The sequence below is a fragment of the Apteryx mantelli genome, chromosome Z, assembly GCF_036417845.1.
Source record: "Apteryx mantelli isolate bAptMan1 chromosome Z, bAptMan1.hap1, whole genome shotgun sequence".
Lineage (NCBI taxonomy): Eukaryota > Metazoa > Chordata > Aves > Apterygiformes > Apterygidae > Apteryx > Apteryx mantelli.
In genome coordinates, this window is record NC_090020.1 from 87893733 (window position 1) to 87906797 (window position 13065).

The 13065-nt window shown below is 42.2% G+C and overlaps 1 protein-coding gene across 1 annotated transcript; it reads left to right on the plus strand.

Annotated features, from left to right (window-relative positions):
- The first annotated feature begins 1256 nt into the window (after positions 1-1256).
- On the plus strand, positions 1257-9049 carry SEC11C (SEC11 homolog C, signal peptidase complex subunit). The gene is made up of 6 exons (XM_067315509.1): positions 1257-1488; positions 3225-3334; positions 4567-4716; positions 6910-7029; positions 8354-8411; positions 8834-9049. Exons 1-6 carry the CDS (start codon positions 1447-1449, stop codon positions 8885-8887), a joined length of 534 nt encoding a protein of 177 aa, XP_067171610.1. The 5' UTR covers positions 1257-1446; the 3' UTR covers positions 8888-9049.
- The last annotated feature ends 4016 nt before the right edge of the window (positions 9050-13065 follow it).

A 13065-nucleotide genomic window follows, 5' to 3' on the forward strand; every position in this document is an offset into this window, starting at 1 on the left:
AATAAATCATGCTAAAAAACTATCTCAGCAGTCACCAAGACAACAAAAACAGTGGTCTGAGTGTGTGTAAGGTGATAACACTGTTCAAAGACAGAATTCAAAGGCTGAGGATGAAAATCACCATTTACATGTCATGGTAGTAGCCCAGAGCTTCTAAGGGAAACTAATGATGGGGTATTCTTCTAAGAAACAAGTATCAAGGAAGAGTAAAGATTGTGTACAGCTAGATCCAAATGTTCCATAAAAGAAGATGCCTGGTAAGAGGTAAGGGGAGAGTGACAACTCGTCCTGTCTGTCACATTTAGGAGAAGTGAGGAGCAGGTACTGCTGCGTGCGCACTATTAGATGCTGAGCTGCTTTACCCTGACAAACCCGGTGTAGGGCAGATGGCACCTGTGCAGACGTGGGACGAGGAGGCACCAGGGAACCAAGCCCCAGACCCGAGCCCCAGAAGCGCGGTGCCTACAGCGTTCATTGGCACACGCGTTAAGCTGCGACAGAGCAGCAGCCTACAAAACCTCAGGGTGAAGCTGCAGCTTCGTCCTGCCTCAACTCTGGCAGTGACACCCACGTTTTCTGGGGGCAAGGGGCAGATCAGGCTTTCAGACAGAGGCAGCAGAGGACATGAGGAGGGAAGGACACGGGGTCCTGCAGCTCGCTGCAGGCGCCCCACTGCACATCCCATCTGCCGCGCTGCTGGCGAGATCGGCCCCCGCTGTGTGCTGGGCTGCCGCTGCCAACCCTTCCTTCACGAACTCCCACCCAGGCCTGCCCGAGACCCCCCCCGCCACATCGCCCCTCAGAGCGGCCGCCCCTCCCCCCGCCCCGCCACATCGCCCCTCAGCGCGGCCGCCCCGCCCCAACGGACAGCAGGCGAGAGCCCCGCCCCTCTCCCCCTGGCCCCGCCCCCTGGCCCCGCCCATGCGCTCTCGTCCCTTTCCCGCCCCTGCTTCGGCCCGCCAATGAGCTGTGCACACGGTGCGGCAGCTGCAAGCGGGGCTGCCTCCGCAGCTGCCTGGTCTGAGAGATACGGTTTGGGAGGCCGCTGCCGCCATTTCGCTGCTCCGCAGATAGGGCTGGCTCGTTCTGTGGTCTCGTGGGGCCTCAGCGCCAGCTGAGAGCCCCGTCGGACAGCAAACTGGCCGGACATCTCCAAGGGCAGGCGGCAAGGGGCCTCGCCATCAAGGCCCCCGTCGCGATGCATGCTGGGAGTTGTAGTCCCGTTGCTGCGGCACCCCTCCAGTGCGAGCGCCGCGGCGGGAGCAGGGGGACTACAACTCCCGGGGAGTGGGGCGGCCGCCGGTGCCACCACTCCCGCTCGGGCAGTGACGGGTCACGGTTGCGGGTACCGGTCGCCGCGCGAGCCGGGGTGCGCCCCGCTCCGCGCCGCTGCCAGGGGCCGCCCGCGAGGGCGCCAGCGGCTCCCGCCTCCGCCGCGGCGCCGCCATGGATCTCTTCGGGGACCTGCGGCGCATGAACAAGCGGCAGGTAGCGCCCGGGGCGAGGCGTGGGCTCCGCGCGGCAGCGGGGGCGCCGGGGCCGGGACTGGGGCCGGGGCTGGGCCGCCCGCGGGGCTGCGTGGCCTGCCGGGGCCGCTCCGGGCCCGCCGTGGTGCCGGGCAGCGGCGCCCGCGCTCCCGGCCGCTCCGCCGTCAGCGCGCCCGGCCCGGCGGCTCGCGCCCCGAGGGCGGGGGAGGCGCGCGGGCCCCTCCGGCTTCCTTCCCTGGCGCGGGGGGGCGGAGACGGCGCCTGCTCGTCCTTCGCGGGGGAGGCTGCGGGGCGGGGAACGGCCCGCAGTCACCCGATTCTCCGCTTAATGCTTCCGCTTGAGGCGCCTGCGTCCAGCGGAAGGCTGCGCAAGATAGGCGCTTTGGTGTTGGTGTTTCCATAACCCCGCAGAAGGCCCCAGAGACTCGGGTTTTGCGGGGCCGCGTGGTGTCGTGAGATGCCCCTCTTCTCGACACGCGTAACCTGCGGCACGTATGCTGCGTTGGTCCGCGCAACTGCTTTTGCACCTTGTCCTGCTCTAGGAGGGTCTGGCGTTCAGCTGCCTCTGTTGCAAAAGCAGGGGCCGTAGCACTCGTTCAGAGCTGGCGAAACTGCAGCTTCCTGTGGAGACTGTTTCTGATCTCCCTCTCAACTTAAGAAACTGCGTTTTTTACATTCTTCTCAGTAATTAATTTTATTTTAGAGGTATACCATGTGGAAGCAAACTGTTTTTTCTGAATACCCGTAGTTCAAAATAAGTGTCTTAATTTTATGTTTACTAAATGCTTATGCAAATAAGCAGTTGGAAGGAAGAATATGAGACTAGTGACAAACTCCCTGATTTCCAAGCTGTGGAAGTTCCTTAGTTGCTTTTTAATATCTGTAATAACCATTTTCAAAAAAAAAAAAAAGCTAGAGAGGAGATTTTGAGGCTAAATTTAAAAGCTTGTCCACTGATAAGTTATGTGAATCATATCCCTGAAAACCCCAGTAAATAGATCCTTAAACTAGGGTGATGGTCTCAGAATTTCCAATTCCATGTTTTAGGTAGATGAGTTGCATGATAAACAGAGGTGGGCAGGGCCGTTTTGCACCAGAGTATCTCTGTACCGCCAAGAAAAGAAAAAGGAGGTGGTAGGAAGAAAATGTACCCATTATTGTAAGGGTTGGTAAGTGAGTTGAAGAAATTGATAAAAGATTTTGCATGTAAGAAGTTCCTGTCCGAAAGTAAGAGAAAATGGCACTCTCATCTCCTCCCCTCTTTCCCCCCAACTCTTCTCTCTAAACAAAGAAAACTATTCAAACTACAAAGGCTCTTGCTGATCCTGGTTTTAGTAGTAGTCTACATTATTTTTCATGTGTGTTTTGAATACTTATCGTCTCAAGTAGGACTCGGGGACGTGTAATCAAAAATAGATTTGATCATTTGCCATAAAGCTTCACATATTTTAGAAGTCTTTGCTAGTGGGAAGTTCACTAGCTTCTAGCACCAGCAAGCATAATATTCCATAGGTGTCATAAACCAAGATTAAGGTACACTTAAGGATTAAAACTTCATCCTGCAGCATGGTGTTCACAGTTGTGCTGCTGTATCTATGAAGCTTCTGCTGGAATATGATATAAGTAAACAAGCCTGGATTGTGCTTCAGGGTTGCGCAGTGCACAAAGGTTGAAATTCTATGTTGTGCATACAGCACAGTAACTTTTTAAAACACTTTTCTTGTTTGTGTCTTATAGCTGTATTACCAAGTCTTAAATTTTGCTATGATAGTGTCTTCTGCCCTTATGATATGGAAAGGGCTGATTGTCATTACGGGAAGTGAAAGCCCAATTGTTGTGGTGCTCAGGTAAGTCAATGTAAAGGCTTTTTTGTTATAGTCCAAGCAGTGGTTTGTCTTTTGTCTCCTCCCCTTCCCCTTGGATAGACTTGGAGTTTAGAATATCACATACTTAAAATAAGCATTTGAGCACTACTTTCTTTTAGCTCTGTTTTTGGGCATCTAGCAAAGGCCACTTCCATAGCAGCAATCTAGTTTTCATTGAAGTCAATAGAAGCAGTAGATATGTGAAACCTTTGAAAGTCTGGGTCTGTTCCCTTATTGTATAGATATCAACTACCCAGGATTGTGTAGTGCTATCTGTGTGGGGATTAGGACTCCAAAAAATCAGTTCTGCTTTAATAGGAATATATGTAATCCTGTGAAACTTCTGTTGTCTCTGGGAAAAAAACTTTAAATAAGCATAGTGCACTTGCTGAAGGCACTGAACACTTTCAGGTCTATTTGTTAATTTCTTGTTTGCCTATGTATATTTATTTTAGAATTGTATTATGGTAAAACTCACTTTGAGTTAACTATACATACTCATTGCTTCTTTCTCAATGATATCTTACTTCTGGTATATAAAGGCCCAGTCCTGCAGGCCCCTGAGTACTAATCAAATACACAAAGTTAAGCACAAACATATGTGGAAGATTCAGCCATACTGAGATTCAATGTGTATCAATAGGGAATATATAAGGAATGTAGGAATAATAATATTTTAATGGGAATTGTTTGTTCATGTAATTAGTAATGGGATCTGGAGTCCTATCTTAAAGGCTGCTACCAAAAGATATTATGGCTAGCTTTGAAAAAATGCATGAATTTTCAGATCATGAGCAGTAATCACTAATGTAAGCATCAGCCTTGTTTGTGTAAGTCAAACCTTTTCTATATAGAGCAGTACTTCCTGTTCTGTGAAACGTCTTTTGGCTTTTCACTAATGAATTATTTATCTTAACCAGAATGGCTCATTTTGTTCCTTCCATCATAGCAACAATGCCAATACTTTTCTATACAGCTCATTTATTTCTTTTGTTGAGGCAGTAGGGTAAGTCTTCCACAGGCTATCTCAGCCTGGGACTTACTAAGGCTTGGATTGTGTATCAAATGTCTGTATACTGCTATTGAATGGGTGAAGCTACAGATTTGAATTAAAATCTTGAGTTTATCGGTAAGGATTAAATGCTCGTTGCTTTTGTGGTTCTTCTTTCATTTACCATAATGCCAATAATCTTTCCCTTTCTGTTTGTTTGCAGTGGCAGCATGGAACCAGCTTTTCACAGGGGAGACCTGTTGTTCTTAACAAATTTCCATGATGACCCAATCAGAGCTGGTGAAATAGTTGTTTTTAAAGTTGAAGGCAGAGACATTCCAATAGTTCACAGAGTAATCAAAATTCATGAAAAGTAATGCAACTTGACATTTTCATTGCTCCTAAATATAGTTTCCATTACTGACTTTCACTTACATTTTAATTTGGTAGTATCTTTTGAGAAGGGCAAGTGAGGATGCACAGTAAGATAAAATTTGTCTCTAGGCTTAATCCGTATCTGGCCCCAATCCTGTGGCACGCTTCTTGAGACCCTGACTCCTGTCCCTCAGCAGAGTTGCTCAGGTTCAAAGTGGGTAAACCTACACCAAAGAGGAGTCTGGTAACACAAGCTATACACATCATTTTGCAATCAGTGGGAATGTGTATGGGAGCAGAGTCCACTTCCATTAGTGGTTGTTGTAGAATTGGGAGTCTGGTTATGAGAAATAGCTACATCTAAAAACAAATCTCTAGAAGGACACGAAGACTCGGAATTAGAACTGTAGATGAAACCTGACAAGTATGTGACCTTTGCTAATGGCAGTTTTCCATAAAACAGAGATTTGACTAAAAGTGTTACTCTTTTTGTGTGTATTAATCACAATACCAACAATAATTTATACTCAAAAGCAACAGGCAGGTTGTTTTTACTTTTTCTTGCATATACCTGGTATGATAAACAGTTCCTTCCCAAACAAAAGAGAGGCAATTCTTTTTCCACTCCTGCATAATGAAAATGTAACTTGAATGTGGCAAGCACTAATATATTTGTTCCTCAGGAAGTTCTAGCAATGAACTGAAGGTGTTTATCTTTCAAGTGGTGTCTGTCCTTCAACGCTTTTTCAAAACAAATATGTATGTGCAAGTACTGCCTGTTTTTTTGGTTTTTTTTTTTCATTTAAATACCTAATCGATCTTCAGAAAAACTCCTTGTTTCTTGATATCCTTAATTGCAATTAGCAGCTAACGGAGCAAAATCATTTTGAAGATTGTAAACTTTATTTGAATGATAGTGTTGAACCAAAGTCATATATGCATCAACTGTACGTATGCCTAGTGCTTGAAAGGGACTGAAACATGGCAGGTCTAACACCGATGGTTAAATTACATAATGTTCAGAATGAAGTGTAAAATATTTTTTCCATTTGAAACAGTAGGGAAAAGCTATGATTTGGGCATGTTCAGGATTTAAAACCTACTCCTACAAAAATAATTTTGAGCCTTTTTAATGGCTGGGAGAGGTCAGGACTTCAGTTTTATGTCTCTGAGGGAGCAGCCTGGTTCTCCTGAGCGCCACGAGCACTTACTCATGTGAGAGGAAGAGTGCCACCTACTGAACCATCTCAATCCCTTAGGTTTCTCCTTACAATCCAGTAAAAAACCCACAAAAATGTTTTGTCCACATGATGTTATTTAAAGACCAATTACGTTTTTTTATTTACCACATTAATAGATATCAACTATAACTAAGGTTTTGCCAGGAACTCACTATATTGCTTAACAGGTAAACAATAAACCACCTGAAATTGTAGTGCAATCTTACTGACAAAATACTGAATCTGATGCAAATTTGCAGCTCACTTAAGTCTTCAGGATTTCTTTGTATCAAAAGGAGGACTCCCATCATGCTTATTTTGACAATGACAAAAAGATCTATTATGAGTTAAGCAAGTATATTAAACTTAGAAGAAAATTACTTAAAACAGTATATTGTTATACATAATTCCATTCCTAAATGAAGATTTAGGGTGTACCTTGTATTTGCTGAAGTTTGTTGCTGAAACTCAGCTAAATTCATTCTCTAATGTGTGATGACATCATTGGATCTTATTCAATTTCTATTAAAAAAATCCAAACACAAAACTTTTCTTACTCATTTGGATGTTTGGTAATCAAATTTTGTTTGTTTGTTTTTCTCAGTGTTTCATTTTTGTTCTGTTGAAAATATAGGGTCGGGGGGGGGGTTCCTCATCCGCACGTATTGCTTTGATGACAGAGTTTCGTGCCTGCTCTGGATGAAAAATGCTTCTCTGGTGTTCAGAGTATAATTGCTTACATCAAATGACAATCTGGGAGCGTGTTTAAAAAAACACCTCTTGTTAAAATCTGTTGACTCTGTCAGTAAAGTCTGTAATGTTAATGCTTTAATGGTGTTTGCTAAATAAGCAGGACTGGAAGTAAATGTTATCTAATCTTGTAGTACTTTTCATCCTCATTGTGCTTTGTAGATGTTAATTGAGATTTTTAAATTAAGTGGTAGTTAGTTTATCACCTTGTTGCCTTCTAGAGAAAATGGGGACATCAAATTTCTGACTAAAGGTGATAATAATGAAGTCGATGATAGAGGCTTGTACAAAGAGGGTCAGAACTGGTTAGAGAAGAAAGACGTTGTTGGAAGAGCAAGAGGGTAAGTAGTGCAACATGTCTATGTTCTTTGCAAGAAATATAGAAAGAAAATTTTAAACTTAAATCAACTTCAGTGTTAGTACAAACTAGATCTTGTTTGATAATCATTTAATTACCATTTTCTTTAAGAAATTCAAAAATAATTTACCTGGAAATGTTGCTTTTTGTAGTCCTCTCACTAATTTAGAGTGGGACTTAATTTTTTAAAACATGGTAAATTGCAACATAAATAGTTCACCAGTAAACACAAAATTTAACCAAATCATCCTTGTACCAGAAATTCCTAGGAAATGATTTTTACATCCCACAAGAATTTCATACAAGGTTTGAGCTTTTTGCCCCATCCTGGTTGCCCCCATCCCCTAGTTGGGATGAAAAGTCAGTCTTAAAAATTTTCTCAAACTAATTCAGTTATATGTATTTTTCTTAGATTAAAATTTAACTTCTTATTTCCCCTTTCAAATATACATTAGTGGCAAGTATAAATGATGTGATTGCTTTACACTGTTCTTATTTGGAACACTTTTGCTTAGAGCCCTTTGCAAAGTGTGTTTTGGGCTTTGAGAGACTTAGCGATGCCATCAGAAACTTGATGCAAATTCTGCTATGTCCATTAGGCTAAGATTAATGTCATGGGCCAATCCTAGCAGAAAGTAGGACTTCTTGTGTCAAGTGATATAGTTGCTTGTGTTTTTTCTTGCCTAATTTAAGAGTGGTATAAGTTGTCACAGATTTAGGGTAAACTCTAGGGTAAGAGTAACAAATACTTCTTTTTGAAGAATATTTATTTGCTTTTTTTCTAGACTCTGTCCCTGCATTCAAGTTAAATAAAAAGAAATAAAACAAGTGCCCCTCCAAACCTTTAGTTGTGGTAGGTTAGGTTAAACACCAACTAAGTTATGTTTCATACTAGGTCGAAATCCTTACCGCACTAGATTATATGGCTTTTATAGCTCCACAGCAACAAGAGACACTGAAAGACGAATTCCCAGATTCCCCTGTGTTGCAGAAAGTTAGGCTTTTGCTGCTACCCCTCATTATGGTGATACTTACTTGCCACTTCTGTGGTGCTGATGTGGTTCTAATGCTATAAGTAATATGCAGCCAGGCAGAGTGTTTACTTGATGGGAGGAGAGGGGAATCTCGGACCTTGCTCCCTAGCTTGCAGTGTCAAGCACACATGCTCTTTACAGGTCTTGCAGTCTCTCTGGATGTTTATTTCTCTGAAATCAATTATCTAAAATAATGAAATTTGAGTAGTACTGAAGCATCTTCATGTAATTTTTGAGGGTTAATTTTATGTTGATCTGTTTTGTCGATTACAGATTTTTGCCTTATGTTGGTATGGTAACCATAATAATGAATGACTATCCAAAATTTAAGGTGTGTATACAAACATTTGAATAATGAAATATAAAACTATAAAATAACAAGTAAAACTAATAAGAAAAGAATCTGGTATATAAGAAGAACACATGTTAATAAATTTGCCTCCATAGTTTGGTTGCCTAATGTAAAATTAGCTGCTTTTTGGGCTTTCGAAATAAAAAGCTTGTCTATTACCCATAGAACTTAGTATTTTTAAACATTTGAAGCATTTTATTTGTAAGAATATCATAAGCTAAGAGTATACAGTTACGATTCCTATTTATAATAAATATGAGCACATTAAAATATTCCTGTAATTTTATAATTATGTACTCATCTAGAAGGTGTAATGTTGGAGGGGGCACATTTTGAAACAATGTGTAATTTCAGAGTTTCCATGAGGAGAATTTAAAATCAGTCCTTATTTTCTTTTGCAGTATGCTCTTCTGGCAGTAATGGGAGCATATGTACTACTGAAACGTGAATCCTAAATTAAAAAAAAAAAAAGAGAGAGAGAGCGCCACTTTTCCAAGAATGAAGTTAAATATACTGGGAAAAGATAATATATTTCAGATGTTTTAATTTCTGTAAACAGTTACAAAACTGTGCAAACTTTTGTCTTGTCTAAATAAACTGTACAGCTAATGAGTAAAGCTTTTGGCTGTTGATTAATTATGTAATTGCATATTTACCAACTTAAGTAGTTACTGCTTTCAGGTAGCTCTTTGCAAATGGAAGGCACTGACTCCATGTGCTGAAGTAACTTGCAACACTGCTGGACGCGTCGAAGACAAAGCCCTGGGACTGCAGTTTGTTTGTTTGATTTCTAGCAGTGCTGCAACTGAACCTGCTTGCTCCCTGCTGTCTGTTGGGTTATTTCGCTTGATTATTTTTAACCTCTGTGAGCTCCCTGGTCTTTTCACTACCCCAAGGACACACCATACGGGTTGGAACAGGTAGTGAGTTGTAGGAGTTTAGTCACACTTACGCCCCAAGAAAGTTGTTTCAATATGCTCTGAGAAAAGTAGACAGAAAAGAGACCTTTATTCTGGTTAGGAGCTGAGGATTGGAGCCTTTGCGTTTTCTCCGTGCATCTGAAACTTGCTCCCTTGTGGCCTAGGGACAAAAACCTTGCAACCTGATTTTAGAACTGTGGACTGTCCATGTTTCTGGAATTCAGGCCATTAACCTTTCTGCCTTCATGTTCCCAGCTACAGCACAAAGCTACTAAAAAGATTTTATGGCGATTTACTAACACTTGAAAATTACTAAATGAAAAGCACCATAGTATACTTAGGTAATATTACTACCAATAAGGAAAAACATCATTCATATTGCAGTACTGAGAATGTATTGTGCTCTCCTGTGATATGATACCTGAAGAGTATTAAACATAAAATTGATTTTTCATTTTAAAACTTAACCTGAGAACTGTCTTGTGTGAAATTCTGGACTTTTCTCTTCTTGGCTTCAAATGTCAATATTGTACCTTCAGCAAAGCAGAAATTGTTTTCCTTGCTTGCTTTGGGTTTGTAGCTTTGATAGGAACAGCATGAGGCTTTTTTCCTGTGGAGTTTTGTTTCTTCTGTAATCCCTCACCTCTAAAAAATATAATATTTTACAATAATGGCACCCCTTCTGTTGAAACTAGCAGTGCTGAAAGGCAGACAACTGCTGAATTTTTCCAAGTAATACTACTTCTTTTGTCTCTTAGTAAGCAGTTTTCACAACAAACTGTATTATAAAAATGACTTATTTTGTGTCAAACTGGTTAGAAATAAAATTGAGTATAATAAATGGCATGTCATAATAATTTAGATATTCTTAATGCAATCTTCCTGGAAGGGTACCATCACAGTTAAAAAAATAATAATAATTTAATTTTTGGAGGCAGTGTACAGGTAGTAAGACTTTTTTAATTTTTTTATTGCTGAAATTGGAATTTATCTCTCTCCCCTCCCCGTGCGCACCCTCCCTCTACTCCTCATGCAATCACCATCAGCTCTAATTTTGAGTGGGGTTTCGGACATAACCCAGATGACAGATTCAACACATGATTATGGAAATTTTTTCTTGTGTTGAGGAAACATGGATTGGTGATGAGAAGGAAGGATAAATATCTAAATATGTGGGTTCACGCTCAGAAAAAAGGGTTTTAGTTCTTGGGTATGATATCCTGTGTCTTGATTTGTCAAGAAGAGCTTAAAAGCTTAATTTGTAGAGTTGACTTGCAAAATAGAGTGGCATACAGCCGTCAGCGTTGCCAGATCTGCTCATGTAGTGAGACACGGGATGACAGCGCAGGCTCGCTGCTTCTTCCTGGTTTTAGCCGGGTGTGTAGAGATGTGCTAGCTGCATCCAGCAGCAACTTGGTCAGCCACATACAGTAACTTGCTCAAGCATATAAGTAATCTACATTTTCCTCTGTGATACGCAGTAGCTTTTTTCAGCTGGTAAGACTAGATGCCATAATGCTAGATCTTTTTACATAAATATTAAAAGTTCCTGCCTATGTAGTTTCCTATCAGGTTTTAGGAGTGATTCCACTAGCTGGGACTGCTGTAAATGCATCTGTTGAAATCCAAGTTTTGGTTTCTGGGGTATTCTTCAGTGTGGCACAGACCTAAGCCATGATGGATTCCCATGGCTGCTTTCCCCGTGTTGAGAGGGTTATTCCCATAAATGGCTTATTCTTTTGATCCTGTACTGATTTTAGGTATTTTGAGTCACTCTTTTTGATCTTCCCTCAGCTCTTCTGCATGGTTTAGCAAAGGAGTAGCTCTGACACTAAGGCTACTGAAATGCAGACTCAAACCAGCTTTTGGCATTTGGAGTCTCTGCTGACGCTGAGATCAACCCGTTTGTGCCAAGACAGGACTGAGAGGAAAAGAACTTTTCCAAGTGATTTCTTTCCCTTTTGAAGATTTCTCATGGGTGCAGGAGAGAAGTATTGTCTAATGATGACTTATTTCTAGCTCCTTGCTTTATCGGTTTGTCGATGATGCTGTGAGAATTCAAGATCAGACAGGCTATTCCGTGGGTTTGGAGGACACCATGAAATGAAATGGGGGCTTGTGGGATCCCAGTTAGACATCACACATTAGAGAGGTGGTGTGTGGAGAACTGTGTGGAGTTTCTCTTTACAGTTATCTGTAGATGAAAACGTTATTAGCTGCAAAGCTAGGGAGCCGAAGGACACCGTGGTTGCGCATTTGTCATTTTCTGCATTAGAAGGAGGTAAAGTACCACAAAAAATAACCTACAGTTGTATAGAAGCGTATCCAAAAGCTTAACCTCTGGCCTGGGAAGTCCCTGGGTAGTGCTTTGCTGGATGTTGGGCAGTGCTCTGTGGAAGCGTCCCCTCGCCTCGCAACGGCTCTATATGCACCTGCCATTACTGCTCATGGGAGATTAATGCCATGTTAGACAAAATGTGCAGCGTGACAAAGTACAGCTATTCTTATGTAGGAGAAATGGCACTTTTCGGATTTGGGAATCACATAATCGTTTTAAAGTTTCTTTTTTGGCATATTAGTATTTCTGTTGATCACTAGCAAGCTTACCTTTTCTGTGAATAAGTTGCATTAATTTGCTCCCTACTGACTGCTTCGTTCAGGCCTATTTTATCGGCTGCCTGTGAATGGTTAGAGATTACTCATGACCTAAGGGGTTGGGTTGCTCTTGACTCTTCTTGACTTGGATTCCCATAACTGTCTGAGCTACTTTAAGCAAACCATTTCCATTTCTTGTAATCTAGTTAAGCAGTGCTGCTCGTTTGTTACCTTACAGTAGAAGCAGGGGAGGGAAGAAGTGCAAAAGATTTTGCCCAGGATCTGAATTTCTGATATAAACCCTTTCCTTCTGCTAGAGACTTTTAGTTCTCAAGCCAGTAACAAAGATAAATGAGCTTTGTCAGTGAAATGCATATCAGGAGGATGTTTTCTTTCTGCTGTGAGTAAATTGCACTGTACAAGGCTTGAATGATTTAATGTCTGTTAAATATTGTTATAGCCGTGGAGATAATGCTGTTTCCTATTTGAAATGTTTTGTAACTGAATGTTATGAGTTTTTCCTACTAGTCTTGCTGAGAACAAGTTTGAAGGTGACTTCACGTGATCCAGCTAAACTGATCTATCAGCTGAGATCGGACAGTCCTCCTACTGCAGACAACATGGTCGCGTCTCTCTCTCTCTGCCAGCTCTCATGCTCGCTGGAGGCAACGCAACCTGCAAACCTAGCCAGAAGTCAGCAATTCTCTGCTGGGTTTGCGAGTTGAGCAGGCTCAGCAAAGCACCTGGAAAGAGCCAGGAGCACGGCAGAGGCAAAGAAAGGAGGCAGGTTTAGCCTTTGGGAACAGTGACCTGTTAGATTTGCCCAGCTGTAGCGTGTAACTTCATGTTTATCACCTGTGCGCTTCAAGAACAAGTATGTTCTTACTGTAATACGTACCTGGTGGAGCAGACATCTAAGGGGCACGAGGAGGGGAGTCAGTTCTATGTCTGCTATGGACTTGGGGAGTCAAACGATATGTTAGTGTGTTCCCTTAGGTGAAGAATCCTCCAATAACACCATGAAGTGAACATTAAGACTTCAGGATTGATCAGGCCGTGACGGAGCTGACACTGAGCGCACCACGTTCCCCAGTCTCCACCTGTAACCCATTGCATTT

Bases quoted from the DNA above. Each gene is read 5' to 3' on its own strand.
- SEC11C (XM_067315509.1), top strand. From the start codon at position 1,447: ATGGATCTCTTCGGGGACCTGCGGCGCATGAACAAGCGGCAG. The intron at 1,489-3,224 runs GTAGCGCCCGGG...TGTGTCTTATAG, and splicing joins GGCGCATGAACAAGCGGCAG to CTGTATTACCAAGTCTTAAA. The intron at 7,030-8,353 runs GTAAGTAGTGCA...TGTCGATTACAG, and splicing joins GTTGTTGGAAGAGCAAGAGG to ATTTTTGCCTTATGTTGGTA.